Genomic DNA, 24,935 nt, shown 5'->3' with positions numbered 1-24,935 from the left:
TAATGAAAAGCCTGTTTTAATGCACTGAAATGAGTGAATGGATGGAGCAGGGAAACCACACAAGAGCCAGTGACAGTAACTGAGGCGAAAGAGAATAAGATAAACGAGTATATATGTTGCGTCGGTGGTGATGTACTTCCATACAGAACTGATGCGCCGTAATAGTATAACAGCACTGACAAGTCTGACTAATAATTTTTTTCACGGGCGGTAAATTGTCAAGGACAACACCACGGTTCTTGACGGAGCTGGAAAGACGGTTAGAAGTATTGCCAGGTTTGACTGAGTAAATTGTGATACAAAAGAGTTCTGTTTGCTTCCTCCTATGAACCTTGCTTCAGTTTTGTTGGCATTTATTTGTAGTTTCTTCGGAGTCATCCAGTTCTGAATGTCCAGGGATTTACGGGTGTTTCTCGCAAGAGATATGATAAATTTTCGGGTGTATCGAGTATTTGTCACTGGAGAGAACCGTTAGAAAAAAACCAGAGTGAAGAATTTAACGATAGTAGTGTTCAATAAAGAAAGAAAGAAGGAAAGAGGATTTTTTACTCGCAGTAATTTATGATCAGGAACGTACGTTTTCCGAGACAAAGTGTCCTCCATACACACACGCTTTGGGTCGGGGATTTGCCATCATGTGAGCTTACGTAAACTTACAAATTGTGGTCTTGAGTTTTAACTTTGTGGTTTCATTTACGTTTCTGGAGAACAATATATATATATAAAAAGGGGGGAGGGGGAATTTGACCCAATTTTCGATCATTCCATATCTGAGAGGTCACCGAACTCATTGGCCGTTTCAGATATGCTGAAATCATAGCAGCTCCCAGTGCTGTTGTTATTGTTCCCTTTAATGTTGACTACAAAGAGGATCGGGATAGTGACGTAAATGGAACAGAATAGAAAATAGAGTAAAGCTTAATGTGGAAATACAAGGGATATGTGGCAAAATGAAAGGAGAGAGAGAAGAGACAGACAGGCAGACAGAGAGAGAGGAGGGGGAAAGAGAGAGGACGAGGAAAATATTTTCAAATGTCTCATGTTACAATCGTATAAGTGAAATGAAGACTATGACCATCAGAACAGCAGAGGAGGCAACTGCTGTTCCGACTATTTGGGCTAGAATTTGATTATAGTGGAGAGTGTCTTGTCCAAGTACATCCCCACTCTCTCGGCCAAGAGGGTTTTCGGACAGTCGGCGTTGGGATGGTTCCCAAAGGCCAACTAGCCTACAAGGCTGCAGCACTAAGAGCCAGTGCAATTTTGCCTCCTAGTTTGAGAGTCATAGTCCTTCACAAAAGACTAAGCTGTAAATGGTTTCCCATTGACTGGAGAAACCATTGATAATACAGCTCTCACTTTGCTGTTGGCCCAAATGTAAACTTATGTCAATCTGTGATATAAGCCGAGTGTTGGGCGTAAGTTAAAGGATCAATATCTTATCACGTATTGATATGTTCGTAGGCTATGTCTGCCGCTACATTTGAAACTGTTCTTCTTTCCTCCACATCGTTAAATGATAAAAATTATGTACTTGAAGTGCAGACTTCAAACTCTCTCTCTCTCTCTCTCTCTCTCTCTCTCTCCATATAGTCTTTTAACATAAATATATATTATTGCCGCCCCCTTGTTCGCTCAAACTGAAATTGTGTACAATATCTGGGGCCGAGATGTGTTCTTTGAGAGCATCCCGTTTGGTGAATGGTCAAAAGACAGGGCTTGAAATATCCACTCGTCTGATTGTCCGGGACAGCCCAGACCTCTTGGCGGAGAAGCGGAAATTTATGCTTCTTAAGCATAGACATGTAGATGTAAACATGTATCTCAGTGACATTCTTCAGTCAGCTTCGGTGCAGACCTGTCGCACACGCCCCACCACCCCCACCCCCTTGATTAACTTTTATTATTTACAAGCGATTTGGCGATTTTTTGCCTACCTCCACAGGACAACTAAAAATACGTCTGTGGAAATTAGTAGTCCTGGGGAAACAAATGTATTATCTGTCAAGCAGATATAGTCAAGCATTTTGGTTTAAATGTCTCGGAGAGAAATTTTGGTAAGGCGTTTGGGTCTGAATCTCCACAGAGAGAAAGTTTAGTTAAGTATTTGGTAAGACACGAATGATGTGTTTTAAAATGTGTCTGAGGAGACAAGTCCGCAAAATCAATGTTAGGGGCTGGGGAAGGACAGTAGTCTTTTTATTTATTTTTTAAGGTCATATAAAAATATTTTGGAAGGAAAGGAGGAGAAAATGTTATTGAATGACATTTTAATAAGTACCGTCTTTTTGTCAATGACCGAAAAGTATCTTAAAAGTACGGGGGAAAGAATTTAAACACATTTGTAGACTTGGAGGAATCTTCACGTTTTATGCTGTCGCATGATTGCCAGTCACAATACGCATTGCATATCGTATGAATTTATTTTTCTGCTCGTCTGTTTAACTCAGTGTCAATCGGATAGTGATACCGGAGAGAGAGAGGGAGAGAGAGAGAGATTGGTTGGTTGACTGGCTGTGGAGCACTCGCGTGCCTGCAACATGAGTGAGTGAGTGAGTGTGTGTGTGTGTGTGCGTGTGTGTGTGATAGAGACAGACAGACAGACAGACAGACAGACAGAAAGGAGACAGAGAGAGAGAAAGATTTTTTTTTTCTAATTACTGTCTCATAGCGCCAGAAGTATTCGGCATTTCAAAAAGGCTTTTTTTGAATGTTTGTTTTCCTTCTCTGTGTAACTGAAAACCAACAGGTATATACTGAGTTTATACCGAGTTTAATAAGAATTGTGTAGTACGTCAGTTTTTGCGGATGTTTATTTCTGTCTTCGAAATGTACGCAAGGGTAACGTATTTACTGTTGCGGGTAATAAATTTTTAATACAAAAAAAGGAGGTCCGATCTTCATTGATAAGAATATTAATCAATAATGTTTTGAACATCTTTTCGTTGTAACAGAACAAACAGATCTGACCAGTTTACAGATGATTCAAGGTAATTTGATGAACAGAAACATTAAAAACTAAGTCTGAGCGACAAGCCTGGCTATTGCGCTGTTCTTCTTTGACTCACAGAGATGGTGTGTGTGTGTGTGTGTGTGTGTGTGTGTGTGTGTGTGTGTGTGTGCGTGTGTGCGTGTGTGCGCGTGTTTGTGTTTGTGTGTGTGTGTGTGTGTGTGTGTGCTTGCGCGCGTGTGTGTGCATGTGTGTGTGTGTGTGTGTGTGTATGCTTGCGCTCGCGTGTGTGTGTGTATGTGTGTGTGTGCTTGCTTGCGCGCGCGCGCGCGTGTGTGTGTGTGTGTCTTCGCGAGCAAGCCTTTCACAGATCTAGGACAGACTAGAGACTGATAAGAGTCTGAGCTATTCAGGTCGACAGACTGGACTGTAACACAATATAAATCGTAACAACTGATTTATCTACTTGTAAATATTCCTCTGATAAATGGTCGACTTTCATTATTCCTCTGATAAATGGTCGACTTTCATTAATGTCTATGTATCCAGTTACAAGTATTATCTCTCCTCTCCCACCTCTCTCACGCTTTCTTTCTATTTTTCTGTCAACGCCCACTCCCAAATACCAAATTTGCCCATCAAATAGAGCGAATCACTTAAACTATCGAAACAAACGGATGAATAAAACAATCGTAAATCTATTCTATTTTCCGTGTATGCTACGAACACTTGCAATCTTTTATCAGCGCATCGTATCTCTTTCCCTGCGATCTGATTTCAGCGCAGTACATGGTGTTATATTAACAGCCTTGTACATTTTTCTTTGGTTTTGTTTTTGTGTGTTTTCATTAACTTTTTGTCACATTGGATTTCCAGGAGTGAAATTTGAGCTGTTCTCCGTGGAGAGCGGTGCTATCCGTGCAGCTTTATGCAATCCCCATTAAAAGATTTTTTTTTAATGCATCTAAAAAAAAAAGCCTATCCCCCTATCTCCTGAAATGATCACCAACTCAACTCTGATCTATTAAAAATTTTAAATATAAAAGATAGCAATTGATTTCCTTGGGTTTTTTCCTTCCTTTTTGCCAGGATATAGCATCCGTGATAACTCAATAATATCTTCTTTTTTTCGATTCATACCACAATTTTCTCGAAAGAAGGAAAAACTCAAAACTCGTTTTTGATTGGTTAAGACTTCTGTTTTCAGCGCCCATTTTAGCCGATTTCGAGAAAAGAAAATGAAAGAAAAAGAACCTCATTAGTTTAGACATGCTCTAAACTCAATTAGTGAAATTTTCAGAACAAAAACAGAAGAAAAAACCACACTATTGCTAGGTCTTACTTCCAATACGTTGTGGCTTAACTGTAATGGAAAGTGAGAAAAAAAAGAAGTCGGTATTTCGTTTGTGCTTTATTTTTTTCGAGCATGTGATCTGTCTGCAGTCTTTCCCATTACTATTGCAACTGACTGGGAAAAGGCAAAAACTGAGAAAGAAAGAAAGAGGGAAAAGAAAGAAAAGTAATAAAGAAAAGGCCATAGACTGTTGTTTTGAACGCTGTTGTAACCGAACATGCTTGGGGAACAAAAAACAACGAAGGAAGGAAAGCTAACACTGAATGGGTGATACGTTATTTTGAACACTATTGGCTGGGAAAAGAAACGAAGAAAGAAAACAGCGTAAAGAGTAATCAGAAACAACAAAAACAAACAGAAAAAGGAAAAGGAAAAAAAAAACTGCAAAAACAAAAAGAAAGGACAACCAATGCGGATGGGTAAGTCTCAAATGAATTAAGGCAGAAACATTGCAAGTTGTGGTTAGGCATACACACACTGTAAGTGAGAGACAGACAGACAGACAGACAGACAGACAGAAACACAGAGACAGACAGAAACAGAGACAGACTGAGAAAGGACTGCGAGATGGGTGTTGGGGAAAGGACTTATCTGAAATCGTTTTATCAACAACTCTCGTTTCCGAGACGCTGAGCTATCATGAAAACAGTGCATCAAAGAAAGGGAAAAGATATAATGAACGATAGAAAGAAAAGTCAAAAACTGGAAGAAAAAAAAATGATGGGGGAGAGACAGAGAGAGAGAGAGAGAGAGAGAGAGAGAGAGAGAGAGAAGAAAGAAGAATACGAAATGAAAAGAAAAAGGACAAAAAACTACAAACATGAAACACAAACTTGAATCAGTAATCTTGTATCATAATAACCCGTAGAAGCAGTTAAGGGTTACAAGAAGAGAACACCTTAAAGTCGTTTTCTTGGGTTCAGTTGGGGGGATTAGTTCTAAGCGGAGGGCAGAATATGTACACATACATATATCAAAAATCGTGTCCGTCACGGCAAAAACAAAAAAGCTCCATGAAATATCTTAATTCGACATGTGAAGCGTAGAATCCCTTGAACATTGCAGTGAAGTAAAGCAATTCCGCAGGTAAACGAGCCGGCTACGGAATGATTGGTGTTTGGTTAATTTCATAATTATTTATCCAGTATCTAGAACAGCAAAAGGCGGTCATCGATTTTTTTTTTTTCTTTTTCTTTTTAGTAAAAAGTCTCTCAAACCCTCATCACACGTTAACCTAATCAAGTTTTGCCTGCATGCAACAACAGGGATTTCAACAAACATTCAAAGCTATCGAACACGATTGTCAAACTTAGGGTGAATCACCTGAGATTCTTTTTTTCCTCTGCCTAAGTTCACTTTGTCCGTCCAAAACGTGCAGGAGGCAGCTGGGAAGGGGGGAGGGGAGAGAAGGGAGGGGGGAGGGAGCCGGGAGAATCGATTGTTAAAATTACATTCAGCAGAATCGAGGTCAGTCACATCCACTGGTTGGGTACAGGACATTGATAATGAGCTTGGGACACAGGAGGGAGAGAGAGAGAGAGAGAGAGAGAGAGAGAGAGAGAGAGAGAGACAGACAGACAGACAGACAGACAGAGAGAGAGAGAGAGAGAGAGACTGAAGTGAAAGTCAGAGGAATTATTCAAACAACCTTATATATATATATATATATATACACACACACACACACACACACACACACAATGAAAATACTGAAAAAAGGAAATGTTGCAGAAAGCGGTCAGTCGGAAATACACGGCCAAACTACACACATGGAAGAAAAACTTCTTTTTTTAAACTTAATTTTCATCACTCCGGCCCTCATTCTCAGCCCCATCCTTCCATTTGTCCCACGGTCATTCTTATTCTTACCTGCCAACATATAATACGTAAGTCGACGAGCCTGCAGAAAAGCCATTAAACTGTCCATGACAAGCTGAAGATCACATCTTCTGGACTGCCAGCTTTTCTCGTCTGTATCGTCATCGTAGACCACAACCACGTCGACACCACTGCGACACAAGGTCGCCCTCGCCTCTGCGGACAGCATGGTACTCAAAGGCAGCACGGAGTTGGAGAAACGTTTCTTGACCAGGGGCGGACAGAAAATGTTGACGGACCCTGTGATTCTATCCGAGTTGTAGTTGAGAAAGGAGCGACAGTCCACCAACTGGACACTGCTTGGCTTGCTTTCGATCAGTCGCCCGAGTTGTCGCGGAGAGAGAAAAGATGGAGCCATCGAGTTGTGCCGCCAACTGTCGTCTGCTCAGAGACAGCGAGATTGGCCGCACGAACCGAACGAACTCTATCTACCAAAGCAAGCCTTCTTTCGATGTACACTTTCAACAAAACTTCGTTCTCTCCTTTTCAAGACGAATCAGCCAACTCGGACACCAAGTCCGTTGATTTTCCCTGCAGTGGAAATTAGTCCCTGGCCGGTTTCTCGGCGTTGTTTCAGATCCAGCAGCCCAGTCTGTGAATGCGTTCAGCCGCCCACTCACTCATTCACAAGTTGTCGTCTGCCTGCTGCAGCCTCAGCTCGTGCAGATGCGCACGCGCACCGCGTCGACCAATCAGAATATCGTTTCCGTGAGGCGATGAATGAATGAGCGGAGAGAATGAGTTCACACGCGTGGAGCGTGGAGCTTGCTTTGGCAAAAGGCACGTGGGCAGGATCTCTGTGTGTGTGTGTGTGTGTGTGTGAATGAATATACTAACGAGCAAATGCCTGAGTTCTACCCATACACTGAATAAAATCAGATGTCATGTACTACGGCCTTGCTGGTAAATCAGTCACGACGAATGAACGACCCAACGAAGTATATATTTACTTTGTATGGGCCTAACTAATGAATGAATGAATAAAAAATAAGTGTGGTCACAAAGGGAGGCCAGTTGCTTTTATTTGAATCTGTCACGTATGAAAATGAACAGAACTTATAATAAATGAATGAACTTATGAATGAACGATCGAATGAATGAAAAAGGTGAATGACGTCAACTTTTCTTCAGTTTATTCAATCGTTTTGTGTCTGTGTCTAAATGAATAAATGAATGAATTTTCACCTATGTTAGAAGTAAATTTATTTTATAGGGCATGGAATGAAGTACGTGTACGTGTACGTGTTCGTGTTCGGTGTACGTGTACATGTTCGTGTTCGTGTACGTGTTCGTGTCACTCATTCAGTCTTGCACTAGATTAACTTACATCAGTTTGCCAAAATGCATTTCGTCAGTTCCACGCTGGCGGGGGGAGGGGGGTAAGAGACGACATAGGGGGCGAACATGGTGGAGGTTGGTTAAGGTGTGGTAGACTGAGGTCGGTGGGGGTGAGGGGGTGGGGGGCTAGGGGGTCAGTGTAGTGGGCGTCAACAACCAAAGGCTGAACGCTCAAAGGACCAAACGGAGGCTGGCGCATGCGTACAGGTGCTGGCGTGTGACTGCACGCGGAGTGGTGGGGTGTTATCCGATTACTGAATGGACTGAAGTGAAAGAATGAATGAATGAATTATATAGATACTTATATATTGCCTACCTTCGGTTGGAGACCATGTTCTAAGCGCTTTACAAACACGGTATCATTTGCACAACAGGCTGCCTACCTGGGCAGAGCCAGCTGACGGCAGCCACTGATAGGGCGCTCAGTCATCATGCGTTTCCTGTGTCGTTCAGCCAGGTCACAGTTTAAGTCACGCATGCATACACACTCACACATGTAACATTTTACGTGTATGACCGTTTTATTTATTTACCCCGCCATGTAGGCAGCCACACTCCGTTTCCTGGGGCGGCGTGCCGGGGGATGCATGCTGGGTTTGTTTTTGTGTTCATCACCCACCGAACGCTGACATAGATGTCAGAATCTTTAACCAGAGCATTATCTTCTGCGTGCGTATACACACACGAAGGGCGTCAGATCAGGCACTAGCTGTCAATGGAAAGAAGGCAGCAACGCTTGTTTAGCATTAATCATTACGCCACAGGCAAACGCACACCCGCGCGTGAGGGTTACATGGCGAATAATGAACCGCTTGTCACGCACATGTAGACATACCGATGATCTTTGATCAGTAGCACACGTGCATACAGGTGCGTGCGTGTCAGTGCCGGCGCGCGCGCGCGCGCGCACACGCACACACACACACACACACACACACACACACACACACACACACACACACACACACACACTGTTTCAAAAGTTTCTCCATATTGCCAAGCATATTATTGAAGTAAAGGTACCGAATCCATCAGCTTTGCAATACAAGATTAATAACCTCTACTTTCTTCCGTATAAAACGTGACGCGCTGAAGAGAAAACATAGTAAAATAAAAAAATATTATATGCATATGTGATAAGCAGTTCGGCTTGCATCATTGTTTGTTTCAGTGTCAGCAGTACCTTCTTGCCCAGGTGTTTCACAGAGAATACCTAGCTCTTCTGCAGACAATTTTTTGGAAAGTTATTTCTATCGAGGTTCTCATGGTCGAACTTGAAAGCCATTAATTCATAGCCCTACTTCTACATTCCTTTAATGCACTTTCTGTTCATGGTTTTATTCATTATTATCATTATTGAAATGTTTCTGTTAAGTTTAATTGCATGTTAGTTACGCCGGCATGTTTTAGTCGTTTTCTACCTTTTCTGTTTCCTGACTTCCCTATGTAGGTAAGCCACATTTCGGGGAAAAAAACGTTCTCTTCCAGTTAAATAGATAAATAAATAACATAACAAGAGAGGCAAGGCCTTCAAGACTCACTTGTAACTGAGAGTAAAACACACAAGCTTTTTTATGTATTGAGTATAATTTCAAAATGTAATGTTTAAGGTGAGAAAGATCAGTTTAAAGCAAATTAAGTCCCCTAGCATAATTACAGAGTAATTTCCCTTTTTTACTATCTGCACCAAAACGTTTGCAAAATAAATAAAACTTCCATGTTTAGCAAAAGAAGTTCCTGTTTGAACAAAAAATGATAATAATGACTCCTCTTGTTGTTGGGTCAGAATATCAGATCAAAGTGCCAAGTTTAGAGAATACAAAAAATATAAATATAACAGTAAGTGCAGTTTGCATATAATTAGGCTTCATTTTTTATTTTTTTGTGCCCATCCCAGAGGCGCAATATTGTTTTAAACAAGATGACTGGAAAGAACTGAATTTTTCCTATTTTTATGCCTAATTTGGTGTCAACTGACAAAGTATTTGCAGAGAAAATGTCAATGTTAAAGTTTACCACGGACACACAGACACAGACACAGACACACACACACACACACACACACACACACACACACACACACACACACACACACACACACAGAGAGAGAGAGAGAGAGAGAGAGAGAGAGAGAGAGACAACCGAACACCGGGTTAAAATATAGACTCACTTTGTTTACACAATAAACCATCAGTGGCAGAACATCAATTACAGTTGAGCGCAAAAGCAAATCAGTCCACTTCAATTTGGTCTGAAAACTACAACTGACTTCGCAAGAAGTCCGCGTCCTAATTCTCATACTTCAGTCGATCGGTAAAACAGAAAGAAATGCAGGCGTGAACCGTGATTGGTAGCGACAGAAAAGACAGACCGACTGAAACCTATCCGACGCCCTTTGAAGCGTGGGCGTGTGATAAAGACATGCACGTTATCTGCGGGACTGAACGTAATGCACGGCTGAATAATTCGTCATTCAAAGGGCTGAAAGGAAGGCACAAAGGTATGTGCATGCAACCGAGAATCATTCAGAGAGAGAGAGAGTAGACTGAGATGGGAGATGAAAGAGGGTGGGGGCAAACACGCGCGCACTCTTACGCGAACAGTGTGTGTGTGTGTGTGTGTGTATGTGTGTTTCTTTTTCTTTCACATGATATCACGGTATCTCTCTCTCTCTCTCTCTCTCTCTCTCTCTCTCTCTCTCACACACACACACACACACACACACACACACACACAGATTCAAGCACACACACACACACACACACACACACACACACACACACAGAGGTTCAAGCACACCACGCGCATACTGACATGCGCGTTCTGTCTAGTCACTCACAACCTGAGTACACCACACCACACAATACCGCTTCCACTACTCTACACTACACTGCATTGCACTGCACAAACAACGCTGCCAATGGCGGCCGGGTATCGACTATGACTCAGACCGTGCCATTAACCACGTTCCACGATGACTAGGGAGTTCTTTGTTCTCTTCCGACCACCGCTGGAAGCCAGATAAAAGCTGCACGCCCACGCCCACACACACACACACACACACACAGAGCCAAGCCTGAAAGCTTCAACCATCACTGGATGAGCGGTCGATAGCAATGTGATTTGGCCGGTGACAAGTCAATGCGTTTACTACCCCCCTTCCGTTTGATTCGGTCCCTAGGTTATTTTTTCTTGTTTGTTGTTGCTGCTGCTGCTGCTGCTGCTGTTGTTGTGTTTGTGGTGGTATCCAACAGGTGTCTTTAGAATACTGTGTAGTGTAGCATAGTGTAGCTGAGCGTAGTATAGGATACGACGTTGTTGTTCAGTCGTTTTTCTTGTTTCATGAAGTCGATGTACTTCAGTCGTATCTGTATAATGGACGCCTGTTTTTGTTTTTGTTTTTTTTTTCCCCCAAAAAAAACCACTTTCATTCAATATCTAAAACGTATAGATGTTGGGCTTTATATTGTGTCAGAATTCTGTATCTGTAGATATGCAATCTACCACGGAGTTTTGCTAAATATGTTCTGGTTTTAACTGACAAACCATGGACCCCTACCACAGTCATGCCGTTTTTCGCTTGTTTGTTTGTTGTTACTTCGGTACAACTCTATTCTTTTTCTTTCCCAGTGACAGTGATCCATTTTCAGAGTTTTGTCCTGTTCACCTTTCTGTGTTGTACTTGTGCGTGCCTGTGTGTGTGGGTGGGTGGGTGCTGGGTGTGTGTCCATGAATACATGTACCGGTGTGTGTGCACGCGTGCGAGTGTTTTTCACATGTGTCTGCGTATGTACGAACAAGCGTGCATTTGTGCATGTATGTGTGTTGTGTCGCCGTGATAGGGACATGTTGCTTTGTGTCCCTCCACCCCTGAAAACGGAGTATGGCTGCCTACGTGGCTGGGTGAAAACGGTCATACATGTGAAAAAGCCCATTCGTGTACATACGAGTGAACGTGTGAGTTGCAGCCCACGAATGCAGAAGAAGAAAGAAAGAAGTGTCCCTCCTGGCTACAGCGACTGAGCCGTTGGGGGATGGAGGGGGATTGGGGGGGGGGGGGTGATGGTGCTCGGGCAACCCGCGGCCATGGCTTTCATTCACCCTGTCTTCGCCCCGGATTTTCAGTGACTCCATTCATCTCCCTGTGATAGTCTCCGACGTCCTCATCGTTCGCTGCTATGGCCTTCTGTGATACTGATAGGCCGTTGTGGTGTGTGTGTGTGTGTGTGTGTGTGTGTGTACGCGCATTTGAATGCGTTCGAGCGAATACGTGTGCGTATGTATAATTATTTTGTGAAAAGGCGGGTGCGTGCCATCGTCACTGTTGTGTGAGCGCTTCTTTTCGTCTCAGCTTTTTGTTTTCGCTTGTTTGTTTCAGGGGCAATTAAGGGAGGGTGGGTGGTGATGGTTCGGGGATGGGGTGTGGGGGTTGACGCTAAGGCGGGGGTGGGCGGACGGGAAGTGGTGGTGAGAGGGAGGTGTGTGTGTGTGCGCGCGCACGCGCGCGCGTGTGTGTGTGTCTGTTTGTGTGTGTGTGTGTGTGTCCAGTTTGTGCATTTAAGATATCATGAGAGCATAATAGTTATAACGCAGAAGATCATTCAATTACGCACGTTAAGGATCCTGTCAGTAAACGCGATGTCCACATTCTGCTGGACAACGGGAACACACGTACGAGTTCGCTGAGCGGTGCCGGCATCTTTCCCAGCAACGAACAAATGGCCACCCAAACGTCCAGCTGGGAAGACAAAAAAGCAACAAACAAACAACGCCAGAGCCCTTAAATGCGGATAAAGCCCACTCTGCGGATCCATACGGGTTAGCGTGGGAGTTTGAAGCGGGCGATGGAAGAAAATTGAGGAAAAAACCCCTAGTAGGCCTGCGTGTGAAATAAATCTTACGTCAGAAGAAAAAGTGTGCACGTTTTGTTTTGTTTTTCAAACACGTGCGCGCGCGCGCGCGTGTGTGTGTATGTGTGTGTGTAAGTACGCACGTACGTATGTACGCATGCGTGCTCGTGCGCGATTGTGTGGTTGTGTGATTATGTAAGATGAAGGTGACAAAGTTTTGTGAAAGATCTAATCAAAATATAGCAGTACTGTGATTGTGGAAACTTTTTTTTTTTTTTTTTTTTTTTACAGTTGTTTGTCACTCTTGGAGACTGGCCCAAAAGAGACAGGAGTGGCGGTTCTTCGTTTCTGCCCTACTTGATGCCTACGAGCAACCGAAATATAGGGTTATTACGATTATGTGCAAACACACACGTGAGCCATCTATACCGGTTTTGATAATATCAAGGATCTGAATACGCGAGTGGGTTTGTCACGCGTATTGGATAAGATTTTTAGGCAAATTTCAAACTTGTAAACGGTTATCAGTTTTTTTTCTGACTGATTTCTTTCGTATTTGATCATTTCCTTTTACATAACCTAGCTTTTTTTGCTTATTTTTCCCTCCGTCGTATGTCAGATTCAGTTCACGTGTTCTTCAAATCTTTCATGAGTTGAAGGTTTTCGTTTTGGCATTCCGTCCATCTGGAGTAGAAGTGGCATCGCCTGGAAACCGACATATCCCGAAATCAATACGTGCACTATCTTTTTCTCTTTTTTTTCTCTCTTTTTTTTTTCAGTCGGAAAGAATGAGAGGTATGGGGGATATTCATTAAAGATTTTCCCTGACCTACTTCCCTTGGACTGAGAGGAACGACACTTGGCACAGTTATCAGTTTTTCTACTGCATACGTACGACCAAGGATGACACACTTCTCCCATCGCTTTATGCAGCTGTGAAGACTTTGTAGAAGTCTGCAGGTTGCGCCAGAAGCCACAACTTGACATTGGAAATGAGCGTTTCATTGTCTGGGAAGTGTTTGCCCTTCAAATAATGGAAAGAGGTGGAAGGAAGTCAGACGGTACGAGGTCAGGTGCCAGTTGCATTGCTTGGTTCTAACTTTTTGACTGTTACACGTGATTAAATGCCTACGTTGACCGAATTACGCCATTGGTCAGTTCCAATGACACACGGTTAGTAACGGGTTACGACCATACTAGGCCATACTAGGCTCTTCCGGCCGAACAATGCAACTGGCTTCAGAAGAGTAAGGAGGGCGGGGTGGGGGGGGGGGGAATAAGGATTTCATAGCCGCAGGGCCGTGCTTCCGTCTTGGCAACACGCGAGTTGTGAACCAGGACATTGTCTTGCAGGAGGCAAACACCTTTGATCAGCATGCCATGCCTGTCAGTTTTGATGGCATTGCACAATTTCTGCAGCATTGAAGCATAGTATGTCCCGGTAACTGTGGTACCCGTTGCCGGGAAATCCATCATCACCATTCCACGCTGGTCCCAAAAGACCGTGAGCATGACCTTGCCCGCCGAGGGTTGGACACGTGCCTTCTTCGGAGGTGGTGAGTCAAAATGCTTCCATTGCTTCGACTGGGTTTTAGTCCCTGGATCATAATGGTGGGCCCATGTTTAGTTCTGTGTGATAAATCTGTCGAAGAAGTCCTCCTGGTTTTCTTGACACAAGGCCAAAAGAGCCTGGGAGCACGTGACTCGTTCCTGCTTCTGGAAAGGTGTGAACAACCGGGAAATCCATCGTGCAGACAACTTCCGCAGGTGCAAATATCATGGATGATTTTTTTTTTCTACACACCCCACACAGATTTTGACAACTACGAAAGCAGTTTGTATCACTCCAGTAAAATTCCTGTTTCTTGTAAAATACTAAAGCAGTTTGTATCATTCCAGTAAAATTCCTATTTCTTGTTAAATACGAATGCAGTTTGTATCATTCCAGTAATATTCCTGTTCCTTGTGAAATATGAAGACAGTTTGTATCATTCCAGTAATATTCCTGTTCCTTGTTAAATACGAAGGCCGTTTGTATCATTCCAGTAAAATTCCTATTTCTTGTGAAATACGAATGCAGTTTGTATCATTCCAGTAATATTCATGTTTCTTGTGAAATATGAAGACAGTTTGTATCATTCCAGTAATATTCCTGTTTCTTGTGAAATATGAATGCAGTTTGTATCATTCCAGTAAAATTCCTATTTCTTGTGAAATACGAAGGCCGTTTGTATCATTCCAGTAATATTCCTGTTCCTTGTGAAGTACAAAGGCCGTTTGTATCATTCCAGTAATATTCCTGTTCCTTGTTAAATACGAATGCAGTTTGTATCATTCCAGTAATATTCCTGTTTCTTGTTAAACACGAATACAGTTTGTATCATTCCAGTAAAATTCCTGTTTCTTGTGAAATACGAATGCAGTTTGTATCATTCCAGTAATATTCCTGTTTCTTGTGAAATACGAAGGCCGTTTGTATCATTCCAGTAAAATTCCTATTTCTTGTGAAATACGAAGGCCGTTTGTATCATTCCAGTAATATTCCTGTTCCTTGTGAAATACTAAAGCAGTTTGTATCATTCCAGTAAAATTCCTATTTCTTCTGAAACATGAAGGCCGTTTGTATACTTCCAGTCAAATTCCTATTTCTTGTGAAATACGAAGGCCGTTTGTATCATTCCAGTAAAATTCCTATTTCTTGTGAAATACGAATGCAGTTTGGATCATTCCAGTAACATTCCTATTTCTTGTGAAATACGAAGGCCGTTTGTATCATTCCAGTAAAATTCCTGTTTCTTGTGAAATACGAAAGCAGTTTGTATCATTCCAGTAAAATTCCTATTTCTTGTGAAATACGAATGCAGTTTGTATCATTCCAGTAAAATTCCTATTTCTTGTGAAATACGAATGCAGTTTGTATCATTCCAGTAATATTCCTATTTCTTGTGAAATACGAATGCAGTTTGTATCATTCCAGTAAAATTCCTATTTCTTGTGAAATACGAAGGCCGTTTGTATCATTCCAGTAATATTCCTGTTCCTTGTGAAATACGAAAGCAGTTTGTATCATTCCAGTAAAATTCCTATTTCTTGTGAAATACGAATGCAGTTTGTATCATTCCAGTAATATTCCTGTTCCTTGTGAAATACGAAGGCCGTTTGTATCATTCCAGTAATATTCCTGTTCCTTGTGAAATATGAAGGCAGTTTGTATCATTCCAGTAATATGCCTGTTTCTTGTGAAATACGAAAGCCGTTTGTATCATTCCAGTAATATTCCTGTTCCTTGTGAAATACTAAAGCAGTTTGTATCATTCCAGTAAAATTCCTATTTCTTGTGAAATACGAAGGCCGTTTGTATCATTCCAGTAATATTCCTATTTCTTGTGAAATACGAAGGCCGTTTGTATCATTCCAGTAATATTCCTATTTCTTGTGAAATACGAAGGCCGTTTGTATCATTCCAGTAAAATTCCTATTTCTTGTGAAATACGAAGGCCGTTTGTATCATTCCAGTAATATTCCTGTTCCTTGTGAAATACGAAAGCAGTTTGTATCATTCCAGTAAAATTCCTATTTCTTGTGAAATACGAATGCAGTTTGTATCATTCCAGTAAAATTCCTATTTCTTGTGAAATACGAATGCAGTTTGTATCATTCCAGTAATATTCCTATTTCTTGTGAAATACGAATGCAGTTTGTATCATTCCAGTAAAATTCCTATTTCTTGTGAAATACGAAGGCCGTTTGTATCATTCCAGTAATATTCCTGTTCCTTGTGAAATACGAAAGCAGTTTGTATCATTCCAGTAAAATTCCTATTTCTTGTGAAATACGAAAGCAGTTTGTATCATTCCAGTAAAATTCCTATTTCTTGTGAAATACGAATGCAGTTTGTATCATTCCAGTAAAATTCCTGTTCCTTGTTAAATACGAAAGCAGTTTGTATCATTCCAGTAAAATTCCTATTTCTTGTGAAATACGAATGCAGTTTGTATCATTCCAGTAATATTCCTGTTCCTTGTGAAATACGAAGGCAGTTTGTATCATTCCAGTAATATTCCTGTTCCTTGTGAAATATGAAGGCAGTTTGTATCATTCCAGTAATATGCCTGTTTCTTGTGAAATACGAAAGCCGTTTGTATCATTCCAGTAATATTCCTGTTCCTTGTGAAATACTAAAGCAGTTTGTATCATTCCAGTAAAATTCCTATTTCTTGTGAAATACGAAGGCCGTTTGTATCATTCCAGTAATATTCCTATTTCTTGTGAAATACGAAGGCCGTTTGTATCATTCCAGTAATATTCCTATTTCTTGTGAAATACGAAGGCCGTTTGTATCATTCCAGTAAAATTCCTATTTCTTGTGAAATACGAAGGCCGTTTGTATCATTCCAGTAATATTCCTGTTCCTTGTGAAATACGAAAGCAGTTTGTATCATTCCAGTAAAATTCCTATTTCTTGTGAAATACGAATGCAGTTTGTATCATTCCAGTAAAATTCCTATTTCTTGTGAAATACGAATGCAGTTTGTATCATTCCAGTAATATTCCTATTTCTTGTGAAATACGAATGCAGTTTGTATCATTCCAGTAAAATTCCTATTTCTTGTGAAATACGAAGGCCGTTTGTATCATTCCAGTAATATTCCTGTTCCTTGTGAAATACGAAAGCAGTTTGTATCATTCCAGTAAAATTCCTATTTCTTGTGAAATACGAATGCAGTTTGTATCATTCAAGTAAAATTCCTATTTCTTGTGAAATACGAATGCAGTTTGTATCATTCCAGTAATATTCCTATTTCTTGTGAAATACGAATGCAGTTTGTATCATTCCAGTAAAATTCCTATTTCTTGTGAAATACGAAGGCCGTTTGTATCATTCCAGTAATATTCCTGTTCCTTGTGAAATACGAAGGCAGTTTGTATCATTCCAGTAATATTCCTGTTTCTTGTGAAATACGAATGCAGTTTGTATCATTCCAGTAATATTCCTGTTCCTTGTTAAATACGAAAGCAGTTTGTATCATTCCAGTAAAATTCCTATTTCTTGTGAAATACGAATGCAGTTTGTATCATTCCAGTAATATTCCTATTTCTTGTGAAATACGAATGCAGTTTGTATCATTCCAGTAAAATTCCTATTTCTTGTGAAATACGAATGCAGTTTGTATCATTCCAGTAAAATTCCTATTTCTTGTGAAATACGAAGGCCGTTTGTATCATTCCAGTAATATTCCTATTTCTTGTGAAATACGAAAGCCGTTTGTATCATTCCAGTAATATTCCTATTTCTTGTGAAATACGAATGCAGTTTGTATCATTCCAGTAATATTCCTGTTCCTTGTTCAATACGAAGGCCGTTTGTATCATTCCAGTAATATTCCTGTTCCTTGTTCAATACGAAGGCCGTTTGTATCATTCCAGTAATATTCCTGTTTCTTGTGAAATACGAAAGCCGTTTGTATCATTCCAGTAATATTCCTATATCTTGTGAAATACGAAGGCACCATGTAATACTGTGGTAATTATGTCAATCAAAACTTTGATTAATCAGGAATTAAGCACACGGACTTTAGTTTCAGATTAAAATGTTCGCCCCATATATCTCGCTCCACGACATAGGCCTACTGTAGTCTAAAATGATACAAAGATGGGGTTTGTTTTTTTCTTCTTTATGACACCAAGATGTAAAAAAATAAATAAATAAATAATACAAAGAGGTAAAAATGTGATCGTGGGGCACAGCAAAAATGGTTGGTGTTCCCCCCTCCCTTCCCCCGCCACCAATGCTAGCAGCATGCCTGTTTGTTTGTTTTTGTGTGTGTGTGTGTGTTGTTGTTGTTTTTTTATTCACTGATCTTGGTATAGCGTTGTCAACATTCCTCTTTTTGAGCTTCGTTCGTTTATCTATTTATAGTCTGTTCATCTCCACATAATACACATTTTGTACACCGACCTACAAAGCAGAGCAGTTTCTGAAGAACCTGTTTCACAACAACCTCAAACTGGCAATGGTGACAAGCAAAACAACATTACAACACGTAACTATACAAATTATAACAACTGTGGAAATGTACATAACTTCCATCACTTTCGAAAAAACAACAAAAGAAAACCTTCAGTCAGTTGATAGTCAGTAGTGTCAGAACATGACTGTATATAACATACAAAACAGCTTTCACACGACACACAACAATACATTTGAGATGGTGAGGCGGGAACAGTGACAATCAGAGTGAAAGAGAGAGAGGGAGGAATTTTGTTTAATGTCCCGTCACACATATCGGTGATTGAAGACATTTTGTTAAAGTATTTATGAATACATTTGAGAGAAAGAGACAGAGACAAAGACACAGACAGACAGACAGACAGACAGAGACTCGGAGATGCACACAGAGACAGACATACAAATATGAGACAGACATATCCAGAGAGAAACAGGAGCAGCGACGAAAGGAAACTGACACAGAGAGAGAGACAAACACAAAGACTGAGAGAGACAGAGACAGAGAGAGCGACACTGCAGAGAGACACAGACAGACGTACAAAAAGACACGTCCAGACAAAGAGACAGAGAGACGGAGCGAAACGGAGGCAGCGACGAACAGAAACCGAGACAGAGACAGGCAGACAGACAGACACGCACACACAAAGACAAAGACTGAGAGAAACACAGAGAGCGTCAACGGGAGACAGATAAACAGAGACGGAGAGAACGAGGAGACAGAGACAGAGCATGTTCATTGAGGAAGAAAAACTCGATCGATGCAGCCAGCGAAATAAAGCCTGCTCGGGCCCCCACATAGAACTGACGTATGGTCACTCACCGACACCAAAAGACGGACTTGATTCTTATTAACACGTGGTGAGATTTTTGTTTGTTCGTTTAAAGAAGAGAAAAACAAGAAAAGAAAGCACTCCCAGTACAAGGTTTGAAAGCGCTGTATAATAATAACGTGGAGTGATGGCCTAGAGATAACGCATCCGCCTTGGAAGCGAGAGAATCTGAGTGCACTGGTTCGAATCCCGGCACAGGCCCCAGTATTTTCTCCCCCTCCACTAGACCTTGGGTGGTGGTCTGGACGCTAGTCATTCGGATGAGACGATAAACCGAGGTCCCGTGTGCAGCATGCACTTAGCGCACGTAAAAGAACCCACGGCAACAAAAAGGTTGTCCCTGGCAAAATTCTGTAGAAAAATCCACTTCGAGAGGATTTTTTTCTTCAACAGCAGGAAAAATACAAAAAAATGGGTGACGTTCTCAGTGTAGCGACGCACTCTCCCTGGGGAGAGCAGCCCGAATTTCACACAGAGAAATCTATTGAGACAAAAAAAGAGCAATACATTAATAATAACCATCATCATCAGTCATCATGATATCAATGATCATGATGATCATGATGATAATAATAATATTATTATTGTTATTATTGCTGTTGTTGTTGTTGTTGTTAAGAAGAAGAACAAGAACAACAACGAGAAGAACAAAGAAAGAAAAAAAAGACAGAAAACTCTAAACATAAAAATAATTAAATCGATGTTCAACAAAACGTTTTCACGCACTCAAGAGATATATGAAGTGGGGATTATGTGGCGTTCCTTCACTGCGTACCACCATACTGTGTTATATTGTATTGTGTTTCCCGAGTTGTCGCAATGATTCGCATTATATCATTTGTATTGTATTGATGTTCCTCCAGATCACAGGGCGAACCTGGAAAAAGGTCACGACACGGGACACATAATTATGTCACGTGCGCGCGTGCCGTGTGTGCACGTGCCTGTACAGTGCATACAACATGAATGTGTATGGTTGGGTAGCACAATAGACCGCTGCAGAGCTTCGTATTCACATGACTTATAGAGGCGCGTCACATGATCTCTGCTGTCGAAGTTGATTAGCTCTCCGAAATTTCGAGCAACAAAGGCGATCGAGAGAGGCAGAACATGTGAAACAGCAGGCTTCTTTTTCCGACGCTTTGCTTCATATTTTGTTCTTTTTTTTTATATCGTGCATATACTGTACAGAGTTTGGTTGTAGCAATGGAGGCCATCAACTGAAAAAATGGGGGACAGCACATGTTTGCTGCTTTTGCCTTCGTCGATTACAATTGACATTGCTTTCAAGTAAAAGATAGATGCGCTTGCGCAAGATTCAAGATGGCCGCAGAACTCTCCAGCAGGTTTAACGACGTGTTTGCAAAAGAGGTCAAGTTTTCCAGGGCTTAGGTCAGGGTGTGAGTGGGTCTGTGTGTCTGTACGCTTGTAAAACGGTTGATTTATCACAAACTAAATTTTGAATGCAGTCAGAACATACAGATACACCTCTTCATCGAAAATTGTTCGACCAATTTGTTTTGACCTTGTTTTGGTTCGACTTAGACAAAGACCAAGAATTTCAGCTTTAGCGCCCTGGTTAATTGGTCTGTCTCCCCACCTATCAGCAACTGACGATCGTGGGAGTCCGGGGTTCGAGTCGCCGTCGGGATCTTTATTTTATGAGGAAGGTGGCAGAATGGTTAAGACGCTCATCTACCAATACAGAGTCTGTGAGGGCCTGGGTTCGAATCCCGCTCTCACCTTTTCTCCCAAGTTTGCGGACTGGAAAACCAAACTGAGCGTCTAGTCTCTCCGATGAAACGATAAACCGAGGTCCCATGTGCAGCACGCACTTGGTGCACCGAAAGAGAACCCATGGCAACGAGCGTGTTGTCCTCAGGCAAAATTATGTAAAAAGAAGTCCACTCTAATAGGTACACAAATATATATGCATGCACTCAAGGCCTGACTAAGCGCGATGGGTTATGCTGCTGGTCAGGCATCTGCCTAGCAGATTTGGTGTAGCGTATATAGATTTGTCCGAACGCAGTGACGCCTCTTTGAGAAACTGAAAGTGAAATTGAAACTTTCAGCCGTGCATAGTGTGGATATTCTGATTTTCCACTCTTATGTGGCGATTTCGTGTGTGTGTGTGTGTGTGTGTGTGTGTTTAGCGTTTTGAAGCAATTTTTGCCGATTGATGGACAGTCTTAACATTTTTTTTCCCCGACACAGAATTTATCAGGGGAAGAGGTATCTTGTTACCATGTTTCCCTTCACGTGTGCTAATCATTCGGATGAGACAATAAACCGAGATTCCGTGTGCAGCACGCACTTGTTACCATGTTTCCCTTCACGTGTGCTAATCATTCGGATGAGAGAATAAACCGAGATTCCGTGTGCAGCACGCACTTGTTACCATGTTTCCCTTCACGTGTGCTAATCATTCGGATGAGACGATAAACCGAGATTTCGTGTGCAGCACGCACTTGTTACCATGTTTCCCTTCACGTGTGCTAATCATTCGGATGAGACGATAAACCGAGATTCCGTGTGCAGCACGCACTTGTTACCATGTTTCCCTTCACGTGTGCTAATCATTCGGATGAGACGATAAACCGAGATTTCGTGTGCAGCACGCACTTGGCGCACTGACGAAAAAGAACCCGTGGCAACAGAAGTGTTCTGCTCTGCCAAAGGTATTTAGGAAAAATCCACTCTGATAGGTAAACGAATATATATGCAAGCACTCTAGGCCTGACAAAGCGCGTTTGGCCAGTAATGCAGCTGGTAAGGCATCTGCCTAGCAGATGTGGTGTAAAGTATGGATTTGTCCGAATGCAGTGACGTCTCCTTGCCGAGAAACTAAAACGGTTAAGTGCATGCTGCCTTGGTAATTGTTGTGTCCTCTGTAAGACTAGCACCCTGGCCGACACGTCGGTTCTTCTGTGACTGAAATCTACGTACTTTGGCTTCATGGGCCTGTGCTTTGTCCACCGGGCACCGTTCCTCTGCAAGGTCTACCAGCAAGCGTGAGAATGTGGAGCATGCAAAAGGGACACATCGCCACAAACAGAATACCGTCTCTGCCAATCAACTTTTCAGAACATTAAAATAAGTAAGCAAATGAATGGATAGATAAATAGGGAAATTCAAAATGGTGCCGACCAATGGCGACACGGGGATAGCTGTCCTGTTTATTTTGTGTTTAATTTTGTCTATGTGTGTTAACGAAACAGCCGCGAATTCTACTGTATCTGTGTTTGTGTATGATTTTCGATTTATGTTTGTACCTTTTCATGTACTATTCTCCCCCCCCCCCCCCCCCCAACACACACACACATATTATTCCTTGTGACCCCGGTACACTTGGACATAAAGACAAATTCTGTTCCATTCTACTCTAAACAAACAAAGACAGACGCCGATTTAGACTCCTCCAGCTTTATCTAAATGAGTCAAAACGCAGTCGAAATTTGAATTTTTACCAAGAGATTTCAATGCCTCAAGACCAAAAGTGCCAAACGCAATCAAATTTAAATTGTTTACATAAAAAAAAAACACATATAAAATTCAACGCACCAAAATGTGAAATCTAATTTTGGAACGTTATTGAAGCTTTTCAAGAATTATTTTACTCAAAAACACTTACAGCTTTTGTAGCCAGTGGTGCACCATACGTGCTGTGGCCTCCTGTGAAAAGAGAGCCAGGGAGGGTGGGTTATCGATTTTTCCTCTCAGACCATTCAGCTTTCGGCCCAACCGATCTCAGTAACTACAGCCCTCAAGTAGATGCGTGGGCAGACACTGGGATTGCTGTCTAAAGGTCCTGATTCACGATACGACACACCGCGGACACACAACTGCCAACAGGGTTCTAATAAAAGCAGCAGCCGTGCGTCAGTTGTAAGCAACTGAGTGCGCACGGGTCATGAAAAATCTCTTGGGCAGTGAAGCTGTGGAGAATATTACGTACGGGTAAATACCCTTCACTGTTGTCATGTTATGGTGACTGGGTTAAAATCGTTATTATCAATGTAGGGTAGATGCTGGTGTAGTTGTTCTGCGTTATTATTATTGTTGTTATCGTTGTTGAATTCCTTTACATATTGGTCTGTCTGAAGTGTCAAAATTTCACTTTCATCGTAATTCTAAAGTATCGAAGCCTGTGTGTGTGTGTGTGTGTGTGTGTGTGTGTGTGTGTGTGTGTGTGTTATCATTGGGCGCTCATCAATATTCAACCACGTTCGAATTCAAACAACACAAAAGATATCCACAACGCGAGTGAACTACAGCAGATCGAGCTGATTCACCAGTTTCATGAATTCATTGTATTGCTCAAAACGTTAATCGCAGTTGCTGCTTTCAGTTTGTCTGGGCGAAGAAAACATCTTACTGGTGAAGCACTAATGGTCACAGTAGTTATGGCGTTGCACTATACCAACCCACAAAAAAAAAAAAAAAAAAAAAAAAGAACAATTGGAACACACACACACACACACACACACACACACACACACACACACACAGAGAAAGAAATAAAGGGAGGAAGAAATGGAAAAACCACTGATAAACCAAGAGCTGGGGGTGAGCCGGAGGTGAGAGAGAGGGCTGGGGTGCTGGAGGGGAGAAAGAGGAGATGGGGTGGGGGCGGGGGGGGGGGTGTGACGTCAGGGAGGTGGGGATAATGATTGGCTTTAGGAAGATCAAAGGAAAAACGCAAAGCCGACTTCGTGACACTGCATCTTATGAGATGCCCCCCCACCCCCCAACCCCCTCATACCCCTTCCCCCTCCACTTCACCCACACTTCCTCCCCCCGCACTACCACCTCCTGTTGACATCAACAGCTGCTGATGTCACACGAAACCAGCGTTGAAGGATTCAGGTGCGGTCTGTGTTTTAGTTACGTGAGGTACGGGGGTTGAGGTTTCTTCCAGTGGCTTGCAATCACCTTTCGTGGGTAGTATGATGGGCGTAGGCAGGCTGTATATGACTGGTATGATTGTGCGTTATTCTTCTTTTGTTTTAAAGTTAGTTGCTCTGTGTGTGTGTGTGTGTGTGTGTGTGTGTGTGCGCGCGCACTGTTGGACGGACTGAAATCGTGATTCAACTTCTAACTATTGTTATTGTGTCCTCCACACACACCAAAAGGGGGCTAAGGGATTATATTTCTTTGAACCTTCTTCGAATCTTCAGTTGTAAACACACTTTACCGAATATCATGTTGTTGTTTTTTCTCCTTTTGATCTCTTCCTGCTTTTCTTCTCCTTTTGATCTCTTCCTGCTATATGAAATGTCACATAACGCATGGGTAAGCCCAGTCATCAACACGAGCATCAATGACCCTCATCCCTTCAATAATTCATCAAAAGATTTTTTTATCTATTAAAACGTTACACATTGTGTGTGTGTGTGTAAGAGAGAGAGAGAGAGAGAGAGAGAGAGAGAGAGAGAGACTGAAACCCGATTGAATGACACAGGATACGAAAGATGTCCGCCCAATGACAGCTGTCAGCCAGCTTTACTCAGGTAGGCAGCTTGTTGTGCACATGACTCCGTGTCTGACCGAAGATAGGTGCTGTAGTAAGAAACCATATCATCATCATCATCATACACATTGTTCCTCCGCAAATGACGTACAATGGTCTTTTCTGTCACCTATAAGAATGTCTTTAAATTCCCTCTCTTCAGTAACTCTTCACTGACCGACGAACTGATTAAAGACACACACACAACACACA

The 24,935-nt window shown here is 41.9% G+C and overlaps 1 protein-coding gene across 1 annotated transcript in view; it reads right to left on the bottom strand.

Moving 5' to 3' along the window:
- Nucleotides 1-6,773, bottom strand: part of LOC143279471 (dual specificity protein phosphatase 1-like) — a 23,200-nt gene extending 16,427 nt beyond the window's left edge. The window contains exon 1 of the mRNA XM_076583516.1: nt 6,174-6,773. Coding sequence (XP_076439631.1) covers nt 6,174-6,540 — 367 coding nt within the window. The 5' untranslated portion in view covers nt 6,541-6,773. The remainder of the gene's footprint in view (nt 1-6,173) is intronic.
- Between the last annotated feature and the right edge of the window lie 18,162 nt (nt 6,774-24,935).

The sequence above is a fragment of the Babylonia areolata genome, chromosome 2, assembly GCF_041734735.1.
Source record: "Babylonia areolata isolate BAREFJ2019XMU chromosome 2, ASM4173473v1, whole genome shotgun sequence".
Classification (NCBI taxonomy): domain Eukaryota; kingdom Metazoa; phylum Mollusca; class Gastropoda; order Neogastropoda; family Buccinidae; genus Babylonia; species Babylonia areolata.
This window is presented reverse-complemented; position numbering and strand designations above follow the sequence as displayed.